Here is a 12741-nt window from a genome sequence, read left to right on the forward strand (position 1 = left end):
GCCTTTGCTTGTCGTGGAAATATCAAATGAGCAAAAAAAATAAAAAAATAAAAAAAATAAAAAAAATAAAAAAAATAAAAAAAATAAAAAAAATAAAAAAAATAAATAAAAAACTGAGGAAAAACACTGCTTCTCTTATAGTTTGAGCACTTTTGTTGTTTGATGAATCCAGTTTATTCTCAGAACGTAATGTTCGCACCAAGTCAAGTCTAAAAACAAAGTACTTGATCCAGACTTGATTCGAAAAGCCTTCATGGTTTCAGATTTGAATAAATCAAGCTGATTGTCAAGCCTATCAGAAAGATTAGCTTAAACTAATACGCACGGAATAAACCCTTTGAAAACCCCCAAAGGAGACGTCTCACCTTGAAAGGACTAGTCAAATGTCTATGTAAACGTACATGCATTCAATATGAAAAGCTTTATTCATTGTCTATCGGATTTTGGTTTTTCTTTAAAGAAAAGGATCCTTTTTATCATTGTATGATGCAGGAAACATTGATGTGTCTGTATCAATAGGCGTGATACTACTGGTATGGTTGCGTAAAGCCATTCATCAAAATTCAAGTTTAAAAATCAAGGAGTGGATTGTCTGTTTGTTTTTCTTTGCGTTATACTATTTTCTCATTACATTTATATCACTACACAATATGACCAACCAATACCAAGCTGTGATTGATGCCAAAGGCTGTACCACCAAGTACTAAACTATATTATCTTAAAGCAAACATCTCAACAAATCATCCACAAAGAACTGAGCGCATTTAAGTATCATCTTGGCATATTAAAGGGCTCTTGGATCATGATACCTTCGTTGCTGAGTTGTAATGACAAAGAAAATTAGGCTAACTTTATTTCGGGTCAGTCTATAATCTATCATAGATGAGGCGGTAAGCCACTTTGATCATGTTGTGCTGCTGCATGTGTAACATCGTTGTTCTGATTTGAAAGATAGGATGGTACAGTATGGGATGAAATTGGTAAAGGAACATGCTGAGGTGCAATGGGCTGATATCCTTGAAAAGGTGCTATACCAATGTGTTCTATCTTTTGCTTCTTATTGTGTTCATTCTGTTTGCATTTCTGACATACAAAGAGAATATCGTCTAATTTCTTTTTTTGTTCAATCTGTCCGGATTTTTCGAGACAAGCAATGTGTTGCCAAATACCACATTGCTCACAAGCAATCATAGACGAACCATCATCCTAGAGAAACCATTAGCAAGCATTGATGTAGATAATCTTAATTACCAGATTTTGTCCAGAAATGCCACACACACATTCAAATAACCAATTGTCTTCTTCAACGTTTTTGTTTTTTGGTTTACGTCCTCGTTTCTTGAGTGGAATCGGATTTCCATCGACGCCTAACTTTGGTTTTCTAGGTAGAGGATTTCCATGCTCATCCAATCTCTTTGTATATTTGCGTTTTGGCTTCTTTCCTTCTTTTGTCTCTTCTTTTTTTGGTGTTGGCTCTATCATGGTTTCCACAGATTCTTCTTCCTCTTGACGTTTTTCACGAGTCATGGCGCGATACTCTCGTTCCATCAAACGCCTTTCGCGTTCCAAAAGTCGTTCCTTCCTTGCTTTGGCTAATTGCTCCTTTTCCTGCTTCTCTTTATCTTCTTGTTTCTTTTCTAAACGGCTGGATGTTCTCGGTCCAAGATCATAATATTCTAATTCTCTCACCATAAGACGAGAGCTTCGCTTACGATGGATCATGGCTTCTTGTTTCTTCCTCTCTTTCTCTCGTTCTTCTAGTGCTGGTAAGACTTTGGGTACTAAATCATTCACAAGAAAGCGATGGAATCGTTGCTCATCAATGTGTTTACTATTGGCGTATTTAGTTGCGATATTTTCCCAGTCAAATTTAGTGAGACAAATCAATTTCCAAGGTGTCCATTCTTCATTATCATTATTATCGTCTTCTTCACTTTCTATTGTTTTTGATCTGCGAGAGCTTGAACGAGTACCGGTGGGACGTCTTTTTATAATAGTAGCAGGCTTTTGGATTTTTTCTGGTTCCGGTGTTTCTTTATAAAGCCGGTTATCTAATATATATCAGTATCCATCTATACACATAAGTATATTACCATCAAACAGCCAAAAAATGCTTCCTTTTCTATCATAACCAATTGGATCTACTCTCTAATCATAAAGTATAAGTACTCTTCTTTCGTATACCATGATTACCCATTGCACAGCATCATCTTCTGATACCAAATGCTCTCTTAGTTTCTCAGGTTCATCTAATTGCCACTTATAAAAAATAACATCAACCATCACAGTACGAACACAAAAGGTTTTTCCTTACCTCGCATAACAAATACAACAAATGAACTCGTACATCAAGTGCCATGTCAAAATAATCAATTGTTTGATCCTGACCTACAAATGGATTCATGCCTTCTTGCTGCTTTTTGTCAAATTCTTTGGAAAAACAAGTCTGCCAAGTAGAGACACTATAAACGAGTCAGATGAAATCAAAACACAAAACACGACTTACTTTATAAAGCGATTTTTAGTCGAGAATCGCAACATACGCACCATTAAATCTTCTAACCGAATTCGTTCTACTGGATCAAGTATCATGCGTTCAAGGTCCTAGCTATCAATAAAAATCATGCATTCGTGTTTCACACAAACAACATACCTCAGTTTCAAATACATACTCATTCGAATCAATTTGACGAGCATATATAATATCATTAGCAGTCATAGGCCATGGATGAAAAGCTGTATAGAACGTATGAAAGAACTGTGCAATGGAAGCAAAATCAATATTGTTCCGTAAAAGTGTAATATCAGGCAAAATACTATTGTCCATAAAGTGTATATTAGTCTATTGATTCGAGTAGCTATACTGTAAGTATTTAAATGAAATAGATTCGGATAGAGAATGTTTAGATTTATGGTTGTGTTGATCAAGATCAGTCGAACAAAAACAGTTGAAAAATGAAAACGTATCACTTGCCCTTGTTCGACTGGGAGGAAAAAAAAAAGAGTCCTTTTCGAGAATTCAATCACCGCCAGTAGGTGGTTGTCATGGTGACTCTGCAAACGTTACCTAGCAACCGTTTCTATTGCAACGTAGGATCAAAAAAGAACAAGCATCATTGAAGCAAGGATAGAAAAGTCCAACTTAAGCAATGTGTAGCATCATGCAATCAATCTCGAGATATAAGAAAAAAGAGAAATTGTATCGAAAAAAGTAGGGTAGCACGTGATAGAAATATTTGCCTTTTTCCCTTTTTTTTCTCTTCCTCTTTTTCTCTTTTTTTTTCTTTTCATATATATACACACATACATTTATATCTATATATACATATACGTATATATATATATATATATTTTCTCTTTTTCTTTATCTCTGTGTCCTCGTTTCCTTGTTTTAGAGAAACACACTCATTATAGTCCTTTTTTTTTAGAAAACACTTTTCTTCATCATCTCCTCTCTGGTCATGTCACAAGCTTCACTTCAATCAGAAGAACACAAACCTTCTCAATTTGTACCTCAATCCAGTTCCTCAAAGAAAGGTAAAAAAAAATTCAGTCCATATTTACATCAACTGAAAAAAATAAAATAGAAAAAGGCAAAAAGCAAGTTGATCCCGACTATGTTAAATCTCCTTTACCTCCCCGTCCATCCAGCGAAAACAATAGGCCCTCTTCCACTTCAACCAGTAGCCGTGGAGGAAGCTTGAAACCATTTCAAAAAGGTGGATTTTTGTCGTTACTTTTGTGCTGTACAGTAGGTGCAAGCTCATTTCTCGACAATAGTGATAAATCGTCGCTCCAGAACAAAAAGAATCGATCGAGTCGTACCAGTCTACAAAACCCAGTAGTTGTCAAAGAAAAACCAGCATTGCACATCGCTACCAGCTCAACAGAATTAGATACTCTGTCGTCTACCAGTTCACATCTTGTTCATAGTCATATCACGCATCCTAATAATAATACAACTAATACTGCAACAAACATCCATCATACCAATTCTACTACTACTATTACTTCTAATCATACTAATACTAATACTAATAACACTACAGCACTTGATTCACCTGTTTCTATTCAAACATCTACTGTGGTAAGCAGACACGGGGTTTTTATATCAAACTTATTGTTTTTGTTAGGGTCCTGTTGTTTGGTTATTACCGCCGTTGGCTAAGGAAGATAAGGAGCGTAAATGTCTTGTGCTTGATCTTGACGAGACACTGGTTCATAGCTCATTCAAGGTAAATATACATAAAAGGATTTTAAGCGTGTGTGTGATACAAATAATATTTTATAGATTATTCCAAACCCTGATTTTATTGTACCTGTAGAGATTGATAATCAATATCATAATGTATATGTATTAAAAAGACCTGGTGTTGATGAATTCATGCGTAAAATGGGTGAAAAGTATGAAATTGTTGTATTTACTGCCAGTTTGGCTAAGGTAAAATTTGCTATTCTTCGTATACAATCAAGTTAAGACTCGTTCTCTTAGTATGCTGATCCAGTACTCGATATGTTGGATGTTCATAGAGTAGTCAAACATCGATTGTTTAGAGAATCCTGCTTTAATCATAAAGGCACTTATGTTAAGGTAAGCATGCCGTGATACAATGACCCTATTAAGCTTCTTATTAGGATTTGTCACAATTGGGTAGAGATTTGGCTTCTACACTTATTCTTGATAATTCACCTGCTAGTTATATCTTCCATACATCCAATGCTGTTCCTGTCTCCACATGGTTTAATGACCCTCATGATACCGAATTAACTGATCTTGTTGCTTTTTTAGAGGACTTGACAGTGGTTGATGATGTTCAAGTTGTGTTGGACAATGTTATTGATCCAGCGCTTGTTTCTTCTACTGCTTAAGTCCTTTTTTTTTATTTTCGTATTTTATAATACCCATATTTTATATATTTCTATTAAAAAAAGTCTACTTTGTAAAATACTTACTTTCATCACTTTCAATCGGAAAATAATCCCGAGAAGTATAGTTAGATGGGCGGGAAATAAAGAATAGACTGGGAAAAAACGACTTGACCAGTAAACACGAATCAAGGCATGCATAAAGATGTATAACTGTCTCACGTGATGATCAAAATAACTTGAGGAGGATTCTTTATTTTTATTTCTATTTCTCTTTCTCACAGACTATTGATTATTTGTCATGACTGTTATTTCTCCTCAAGAAGTGGCTCAACATAATACCAAAGGTAAAAGATAAGCAAATCAACATAAGAGACTAAAAGAAGAGTACCTAGATGATATCTGGGTCATTATTCATGGCAAAGTGTACGATCTTACTCAGTTTTTGCCTGAACATCCTGGTGGACAAAAAATCATTCTGAAATATGCAGGCAAGGATGCCACCAGTGCCTTCGAACCTATCCATCCCTCTGATATCATTCAACGCTTTTTATCGCCTGATGTCTGTAAGGGGTCTGTAGACGCTGAAGCACTTGCCAAACAACCCAAGGTAGAGACTGAAGAAGAAAAGCGTGTTCGACTAGCAAGAGAGCATATGCCTAAATTGCATGAAATGTTTAACTCGTTTGATTTTGAAAGTACGTTCATGCTTTACTTTACAAGTGATTAACTCTTATGGATAGCGGTAGCAAAATCAGTCCTAAAATCAGAAGCATGGGCGTATTATTCTTCAGGTGCAGACGATGAAATTACAATGCGCGAAAATCATAATGCATTTCATCGTATTTGGCTTCGTCCTCGTGTGATGGTCAATGTCAAACATGTAGATGCTTCTACAACCATGCTGGGTACTCGCGCTTCAATGCCAATCTACATTACAGCCACTGCTTTGGCCAAGTTGGGTCATCCTGAAGGTGAAGTTGCCTTGACCAAAGGAGCCAAGAAGGGCAACATCATCCAAATGATTTCTACACTCGCTTCCTGTTCTTTTGATGAGATTGTGGATGCTGCTGGTTCCGGTCAAACACAATGGCTTCAATTGTATGTGAATGGCAATAGAGAAGTCACCGAAAAATTTGTACGTCATGCAGAATCTAGAGGTATCAAAGGACTCTTTGTTACTGCTGATGCACCTCAACTAGGTGAAAAAAAGGAAAAATAAAATTCTCCGTAAATTGCTAATTTTTTTTGGTTTAGGTCACCGTGAGAAAGATATGCGTCAGAAGTATTCTGAAGAAGAACCTGATGAACTTGCTCGTAACGACACTGAAATCAATCGAGACCAAGGTGCTGCTAGAGCCATTAGCAGTTTTATCGACCCTTCACTTTGTTGGGATGATGTTGCATGGCTCAAGAGCATTACTAAAATGCCTGTTTTGATTAAGGGTGTTCAAACACCTGAAGATGCTGTCTTGGCTGCTAAATATGGATGTCAAGGCGTTGTGCTTTCAAATCATGGTGGAAGACAATTAGATTTTGCTCCTTCTGCTATTGAAATCTTGGCAGAAACCATGGAGGCATTGAGAAAAGAGAAATTAGACAAAGATTTTGAGGTTTATATCGATGGTGGTATTCGTCGTGGCACAGACATTTTCAAGGCTATTGCTTTGGGTGCAAAAGGTGTTGGTATTGGACGTCCTTTCTTGGTATGTTATTCTATAATGTTGTCTGATCATTTATTGACTACTAATAGTATGCCATGTCTACTTATGGTGTTGCAGGTGTAGAAAGACTAGTGGAGTTGTTACAGGTAATGCATTATTTTGAGAAAATAATAACTTAAGATATGTTGCAGGATGAATTTGAAATGGTGATGCGTCTTATGGGTGTTACTCGTATTGCCGACATCAAGCCTGAAATGGTAGATATTCGTAATATCAAAGATCATTTTGTATCAAATCCAGTTGATCATCTATTTAACTCTGCTTATGAAAGAATGCAGCCTAGAGGTCAACTATCGAAGCTATAGTTGCCAGCGAATAAACCAGAGGTTCTTTGACTTGAGATATTGTCTGATTGTTAACTAAAATATGACGTTGCATTTTGAAAACTGTCAAAATCCAATGCCAGTGTTTTTTCTTCTGACGTTAAAATTTTTAAAAAAAATTCAGGAACTGAAAGCGGGCGCTTTAAGACACTTTAATTTTCCGCCACAACTTCATTCTTTGCTACGTTACACAATCACAATCACAATCACTATTATAAATATCACTCTTATCTCGCTGCTTTCCTTCTTTTTCTCTTGGGAAACTTATACTCTTCAGATAATTAAAAAAACTAAGCTTTATTCATTACTACTGTTTATTCATATACTAACCAAAATAAAGCTATCTATCATTTATCTGTAAAGCGCAATTGAATAGTCAAATTCTAACTCAAGTCGTTTCCCGTATAGTTTTTATTGGCTCCAAAATATTTCAGAACATATTTGCCTTCTTTTTCCATTGTTATCATCACATACTGACTTTATCACTATAAGTGTTCTTTCAAAACAAAAACATTCGCGACAAAATGTATGATGAATTCAACTTGCAATTTGTAGTTGGCAAGAAGTTTAAATCAAAAGAGGACTTGAAGGAAGCTATTTTGACTTCTGGAAAAAACTTTAACGTTGTTTTCTCTGTCAAGGGCTCTCATCCCAAAAAAAGGAGAGTATTACTACATTTGTAAGCATGGAGGCTTCAAGCGCATCAGAGATGATGAAATTGATGAATCTACCTTAATTGATCTCAAGACTGGAGAAGAAATTGAGGTCGTCGACACTACGATTGAATCCGATTTAATTGAAGAAGCACCTACCAAGGTTGTTTTAAAGACCAAGTACAAGAAAAGTACTCAAAAGCTCGGATGTGTTGCTTTTATCAAGATATTTAACCTAACTGTCAAGAGTAGCAATGCTATGCATAGCCATCCAATCTCACAAGATGCTATCACCTATGCAACCCATCGCGAACAACACCCTGAAGTTATGGAGCAAACTCACTCTATCTTAGACGATGGTCATAAAATTTGAGCACTAATCGTACTTTAAATACACTTTGAAAGCATTATGTATTAACAATATCGTAAAGAGAGATGTTCAAATCATCCAAACATTGTTCCTCAAGCATCAATATGGAAAGGAAATGTATTCTTTGCTTACTCAAATGGAACATCTTGGGCATGTTGTTTGAATTCAAGGCAAACTCAAAGCATGAAGTCTGTGGTTTCTTTTTTATCAGTGAAGCAGCTATCAAGGAAGCCTGAAGATGGCCTGAAGCTTTGACAATCGACGCCACTTACAAGACAAACGGACACAAGATGACTTTGGTCAACATTGTTGGCGTTGTGATGTAAGAGAGAAGGTAAAAACAAAGAAGTCGATTAGAACTTGTATAGGTCTATTATCCAAAAAAAAATATATCCCTGATTCTAGCTCTTCATTCTCTAGGTATTTATATATGAAGAGATGTCGGAGTAAGTAGTAGTAGAGTTCATGCAAATGACTGAGTCTCTATTATCATAGACTACTTTAAATTAATTAAATAATGTAAATTATGGATTTCGGTTATAAGTCTTGATCTATTAAAAGATACATTGTCTTATTCAGTACAAGAGGTTCTTTTATGTCTATTTCTGATGTAAATTGATTATGATGTATTTTAGTATGTAAATGAAGACTTATTTAATGTCAGATCATCACATTATCCCCACCCAGGTATTGACTAATACCGACAAGCTTATTTAAGATCTTCTATTCTTTTTGTTTTGATCTGTATTGTTTCTTGTCGATCTTTTTCTCTTTCCTGAATGTTGATCTAATTGTGTTTCTTGATCTTTTATGTTCTTCAATAACTTTTTATTGGCTTTTATTGATAGCCTTGACACTTTCAGGAATTACACCTATTCTTCTCCAATATTCTGTTATGAATTTAGGATCAGTGAATGAAGATTCAGGTTCCCATGTGTCTTGAGATTCATCATAATTTAACCATCTACATCTATAGAGATACTTATTGTTTACATCCTTTTTATGTCCTATTATTGCTTCCACTTCATAATATTGTTTATCTTCAGGTACAATCTTATCTGAGACAACTTTTAGTAAAGAAGGTGGGTAATTTCTAGGCTCAATGAATCCTTGTTCATTCTTTAATACATAAGAGCCACCAGAGGTTTTATTGACTATTTTATAGAATCCTTTATAGTGAGGATCAAGCTTATTTTGCTTGTCTGTAACTAAAATCATTACAGTTGCATTTATAGGAATATCAAGTATTTTATGCTTGTTGTCAAACCTTAGTTTCTGTTTATCTGCTACGCTCTTTGCTTGTTCATAGACAGCAGGAAAGACTATTTCAGTCATGTATTTTATTTTTTGTTGCAGATCCTTATTTATTTCCTCAGTTGTTTTTATATCCTTTTCTTGACTGAAGTCTTCAAAGTCATTAGGATTTCTACCAAACATTAAAGAGAATGGAGTGCTTTTCGTTCTGAGATTATATTTACTGTTTAGATATAATTGGGTTGGTCCTACCATGTAGTCCCACTCAGCCACATTTCCATTTATTTGTTTCTTTATGGTTTTTACAGCTGATTGAACCGCTCTTTCACTTGCACCATTTGCTCTTGGATGATATTGTGAAATTAATGCGTGTTCGAAACCGATATGTTTCTTTATGGTGTTCATTAAAAACCCAATAAATTCTTTTCCATGGTCGCTTTGGATTTTCCTCATAGGTCCAAAGGTGCAGATAACGTTCAGTATCTCTTTAGCAACAGTTGCAGCTGATTTATCAGGTATAGCTCTCAATACATAAAATCTACTAGCTATATCTATCATGACTAACAAGTATTCGTTGCCCTGAGCTGAGGTAGTAAATGGACCAGCTAAGTCAATACCCCAACTGTCACCAGGCAGAGTAGCTAACACAGGTCTTAATGGATTATACCCTTTTCTGCTGATATTATGACGCTGACATTGTATACACGCCTTAACTAATTCATCTGCATCATTCTTTAGATTCGACCAATAGATGCCTTTACGCTTTAATGCATTAATTAGAGCCTCGGTAGAAAAGTGCCCTTTACTATGCTCAAAAGCAAGCACTTTATCACGCTCCTCATATGGAGGTGTAAAATATTCACCACTTTCAAGTGTGGGTAATGGTTCGTTAGTGGCAGCACTACTTCGCATGATTGATTTTTCCCCTCCCAGTTCATTTGACATTGTTGAATCGTCCTCATAGAGTCTGGATAAAGTGTCAGGTAAGACATTTGAAATACCAGGCAAATGAACGATCTTGAAGTCATACTGGAGAATGGTGTCCATCCATGAGATCATCATCAGGTTTGCAATACGTTGAGTATGTAAGTAAGTAAGTGCCTTATGATCCGTATATAACGTAAATGTAGAACCATAGATATACTTGTGAAAACGCTTCAGTGAGAATACAAGTGCAAGTAGTTCACGTTTTGTGGCAGAGTATTTGCGTTCACTTTTAGATAGACTTTTAGCAATAAAAGAGATGTACTTTTTTTCTCCATCAGTCTCTTGATACAATACTGCGCCAATACCAGTGTTCGATGCATCACAGCTTATGGAGAATGGAACATTCATGTCTGGATAGGCTAACACAATATCACTTAACAGAGCTTTCTTGAGGTTATCAAAAGCCTTTTGATGTTTATCATTCCAGATCTTATGCAATGATTTTTCATTTCTCAATTCATCAAGTGGAGACATGATTGAAGAAACGTTAGGTATCAATGATCGGAAGAAATTCAATAGACCACAGTAGCGCATGATGTCTTTGCCACATGTTGGTTTAGGAAATTCAAGTACATTGGCAAGTTTGCGACGATCCATTCTGATACCTTGTGGAGAAATATGGAAACCAAGCAAGTGAATTGATGATTGGAAGAAATGACACTTGGCAGGGTTCAATTTCAGGTTTACATCAGTTAAGCGTTGGATCACTTGTTGTAAATGGATTTTATGCTCTTCGACTGATTGGCTAGCACATACAATATCATCGACAAAGAATCGCACAAAAGGTAAACCTTCAAGAGCAATACTCATGGTTCTCTGAAATTGTGAACTCACATGTTTGATGCCGAATACAGTGCCAATAGGCTGATATTGTATTCCACGCCATGTGAATGAAAGCTTTACAGTGTCCTTAGGATTCAATTTTAAAGAATTGAATGCAGACTTCAAGTCGAGAGTAGAATATACTTTAGCACCCTGTAATTCCTCAAAGAGTTCACTAATTACAGGTAATGACATACGATCAACTGTTTTGAGCAAAACATTAATATGACGAGGATCATGACACACACGATAGCCTGTCAATTCACCTTTACCATCAGTCTTCTTTACAACAGTAAGAGGCGTATTCCATTCAGTATTGGCTGGTGCTCTTTTGATAATACCGTTGCTCAACCATTCATCAATCTGTTTATCCACTACGCCCATCATTTTCAAAGGTACAGGATAGGGTTTCTTATACACTGTTACATTAGGTGGAGTATCTAGACATACCACACTTTCAGGTATAGTACAGAAAGATCCTTTTGGAATAGCTTGGTTATTATCAATATAAGGTTGAATATAATCCATTGCAGCTTTATATCCATCAGCATTACAAGCAGGATTATGATCACTCATCTTATTTTCTTTTTCTAAAGATTCTAGAAGATCACTAGTATTGTTATAGCGTCTATCTGCTTCAAGCACTTCTTCAGTAGTATCTTTATCATCGTATGACAAAGGTAATCCAGAGATTCCAATGCCTAATGTGTACATGTAATCGGTTCCAATGCTGAGCGAGAACTCATTATTATTGGTAAGATTCATAACCTCAAAAGTACGTTTTATAGTTTTACTATTGCAACTAGCGCTTAAGGTACAAGTTCCTATTCTTTTGACGTATGTATTTGTATCAGCAAGTCTTATGAAATACTTGTGTAAGTTATTTTTACTAATAAGATCTTTATTGATATGATTTATATAATTGATGTCTATCTTATTTTCTAAACAGAATGACTTGTCAACTGAGAAGACAGCACCACAATCTAACAATGATATTGTTAATCAAGAGCCAAACGAGCCAAACGAGCATTTTCATCAGTGTCATCATCACTGTTATCATTGTTCTTCATATCAGCGTCATCATCCAAAGAAGAACAACCACCACGCACAGCCATTCTTGAAACCTTCTGTTTCTTGGCGGCCTTAGCCTCCTTGAATTCATCACATCTGTGACCATGGGACCATGGCTTATCACAGTACGTGCAAGGTTTCTTACTTGAACTTGGTGCATAAATGGACTTGCTAGACTCCGAAGAACCTTTACCAGCAAATATGTGTGAGTAACTGCGTTTACGACTACGCTCATTGTTACCCTTATATGAACCAGAACCCGAAGAAGAGCTAGGTAGACCAGCAGCGTCCCACGAAGAAGAGAATAAATCAGTGTCATTAGTGGCAGCAATTACCAAACCGATCATGTCTTCGATTTTACTTGGCAATTTTGTTCCATACTGGGAGGACACAGCAACAGAGGCAACACGACGGACGGACTCACGCAGAGCACACCAAAAACTCAACACCAGTTGTAAACCATCGGCTAAACCTGCCTGTCTTCTAAGCTTCTGAAAGCGAGCAGCAAAGGAACGAGTTGATTCACCATGGGATTGCTTGAGGGACCACACCTTTACCATCAACAAAAACTTGCGATAGGGGTATCAAAATGATCCAAGATCATCGATTCAGCTTCCTCCAGGACAGACATTTGTTTCTTAATTTTTCATCAAACCAAGATTTCTCTTCCT

At 36.2% G+C, this 12741-nt stretch overlaps 5 protein-coding genes across 5 annotated transcripts; 4 read left to right on the plus strand and 1 right to left on the minus strand.

Annotated features, from left to right (window-relative positions):
• Window positions 1-876: 876 nt before the first annotated feature.
• B0P05DRAFT_590926 (uncharacterized protein) lies at window positions 877-2827 on the minus strand (the record flags this gene model as incomplete). Its single annotated transcript, XM_051582861.1, has 7 exons — window positions 877-1206; window positions 1252-2051; window positions 2094-2148; window positions 2194-2259; window positions 2315-2462; window positions 2507-2604; window positions 2654-2827. The coding sequence occupies 7 exons, from the start codon at window positions 2825-2827 to the stop codon at window positions 877-879; spliced, it is 1671 nt and encodes a 556-aa protein (XP_051431048.1).
• A 461-nt stretch (window positions 2828-3288) lies between these two features.
• On the plus strand, window positions 3289-4948 carry B0P05DRAFT_558346 (HAD-like domain-containing protein). The gene is made up of 6 exons (XM_051580135.1): window positions 3289-3537; window positions 3588-4087; window positions 4134-4235; window positions 4292-4441; window positions 4493-4591; window positions 4636-4948. The coding sequence occupies exons 1-6, from the start codon at window positions 3462-3464 to the stop codon at window positions 4867-4869; spliced, it is 1161 nt and encodes a 386-aa protein (XP_051431049.1). The 5' UTR covers window positions 3289-3461; the 3' UTR covers window positions 4870-4948.
• A 219-nt stretch (window positions 4949-5167) lies between these two features.
• Window positions 5168-6895, plus strand: B0P05DRAFT_581422 (uncharacterized protein; the record flags this gene model as incomplete). Its single annotated transcript, XM_051582100.1, has 6 exons — window positions 5168-5213; window positions 5262-5564; window positions 5610-6008; window positions 6124-6572; window positions 6620-6676; window positions 6722-6895. 6 exons carry the CDS (start codon window positions 5168-5170, stop codon window positions 6893-6895), a joined length of 1428 nt encoding a protein of 475 aa, XP_051431050.1.
• On the plus strand, window positions 6828-7723 carry B0P05DRAFT_270639 (uncharacterized protein). The gene is made up of 2 exons (XM_051573395.1): window positions 6828-7270; window positions 7322-7723. The coding sequence occupies exons 1-2, from the start codon at window positions 6957-6959 to the stop codon at window positions 7443-7445; spliced, it is 438 nt and encodes a 145-aa protein (XP_051431051.1). The 5' UTR covers window positions 6828-6956; the 3' UTR covers window positions 7446-7723.
• Window positions 7438-7939, plus strand: B0P05DRAFT_574859 (uncharacterized protein; the record flags this gene model as incomplete). The annotated part of the gene is given in 2 exon segments (XM_051581601.1): window positions 7438-7578; window positions 7598-7939. 2 exon segments carry the CDS (start codon window positions 7438-7440, stop codon window positions 7937-7939), a joined length of 483 nt encoding a protein of 160 aa, XP_051431052.1.
• Window positions 7940-12741: the final 4802 nt, after the last annotated feature.

Source organism: Gilbertella persicaria (genome assembly GCF_025201335.1).
Source record: "Gilbertella persicaria strain CBS 190.32 chromosome Unknown B0P05scaffold_50, whole genome shotgun sequence".
In the NCBI taxonomy this organism is placed as follows: Eukaryota; Fungi; Mucoromycota; class Mucoromycetes; order Mucorales; family Choanephoraceae; genus Gilbertella; species Gilbertella persicaria.

What these genes read in the sequence shown, in the direction of transcription:
- B0P05DRAFT_558346 (XM_051580135.1), top strand. Translation starts at nt 3,462, where the DNA reads ATGTCACAAGCTTCACTTCAATCAGAAGAACACAAACCTTCTCAATTT. An exon ending in ATCCAGTTCCTCAAAGAAAG is followed by an intron (nt 3,538 to 3,587) that starts GTAAAAAAAAAT and finishes AAAATAAAATAG; the next exon opens with AAAAAGGCAAAAAGCAAGTT. An exon ending in TGGTTCATAGCTCATTCAAG is followed by an intron (nt 4,236 to 4,291) that starts GTAAATATACAT and finishes AATATTTTATAG; the next exon opens with ATTATTCCAAACCCTGATTT.
- B0P05DRAFT_270639 (XM_051573395.1), top strand. Translation starts at nt 6,957, where the DNA reads ATGACGTTGCATTTTGAAAACTGTCAAAATCCAATGCCAGTGTTTTTT. An exon ending in AAGCTATCTATCATTTATCT is followed by an intron (nt 7,271 to 7,321) that starts GTAAAGCGCAAT and finishes TTTCCCGTATAG; the next exon opens with TTTTTATTGGCTCCAAAATA.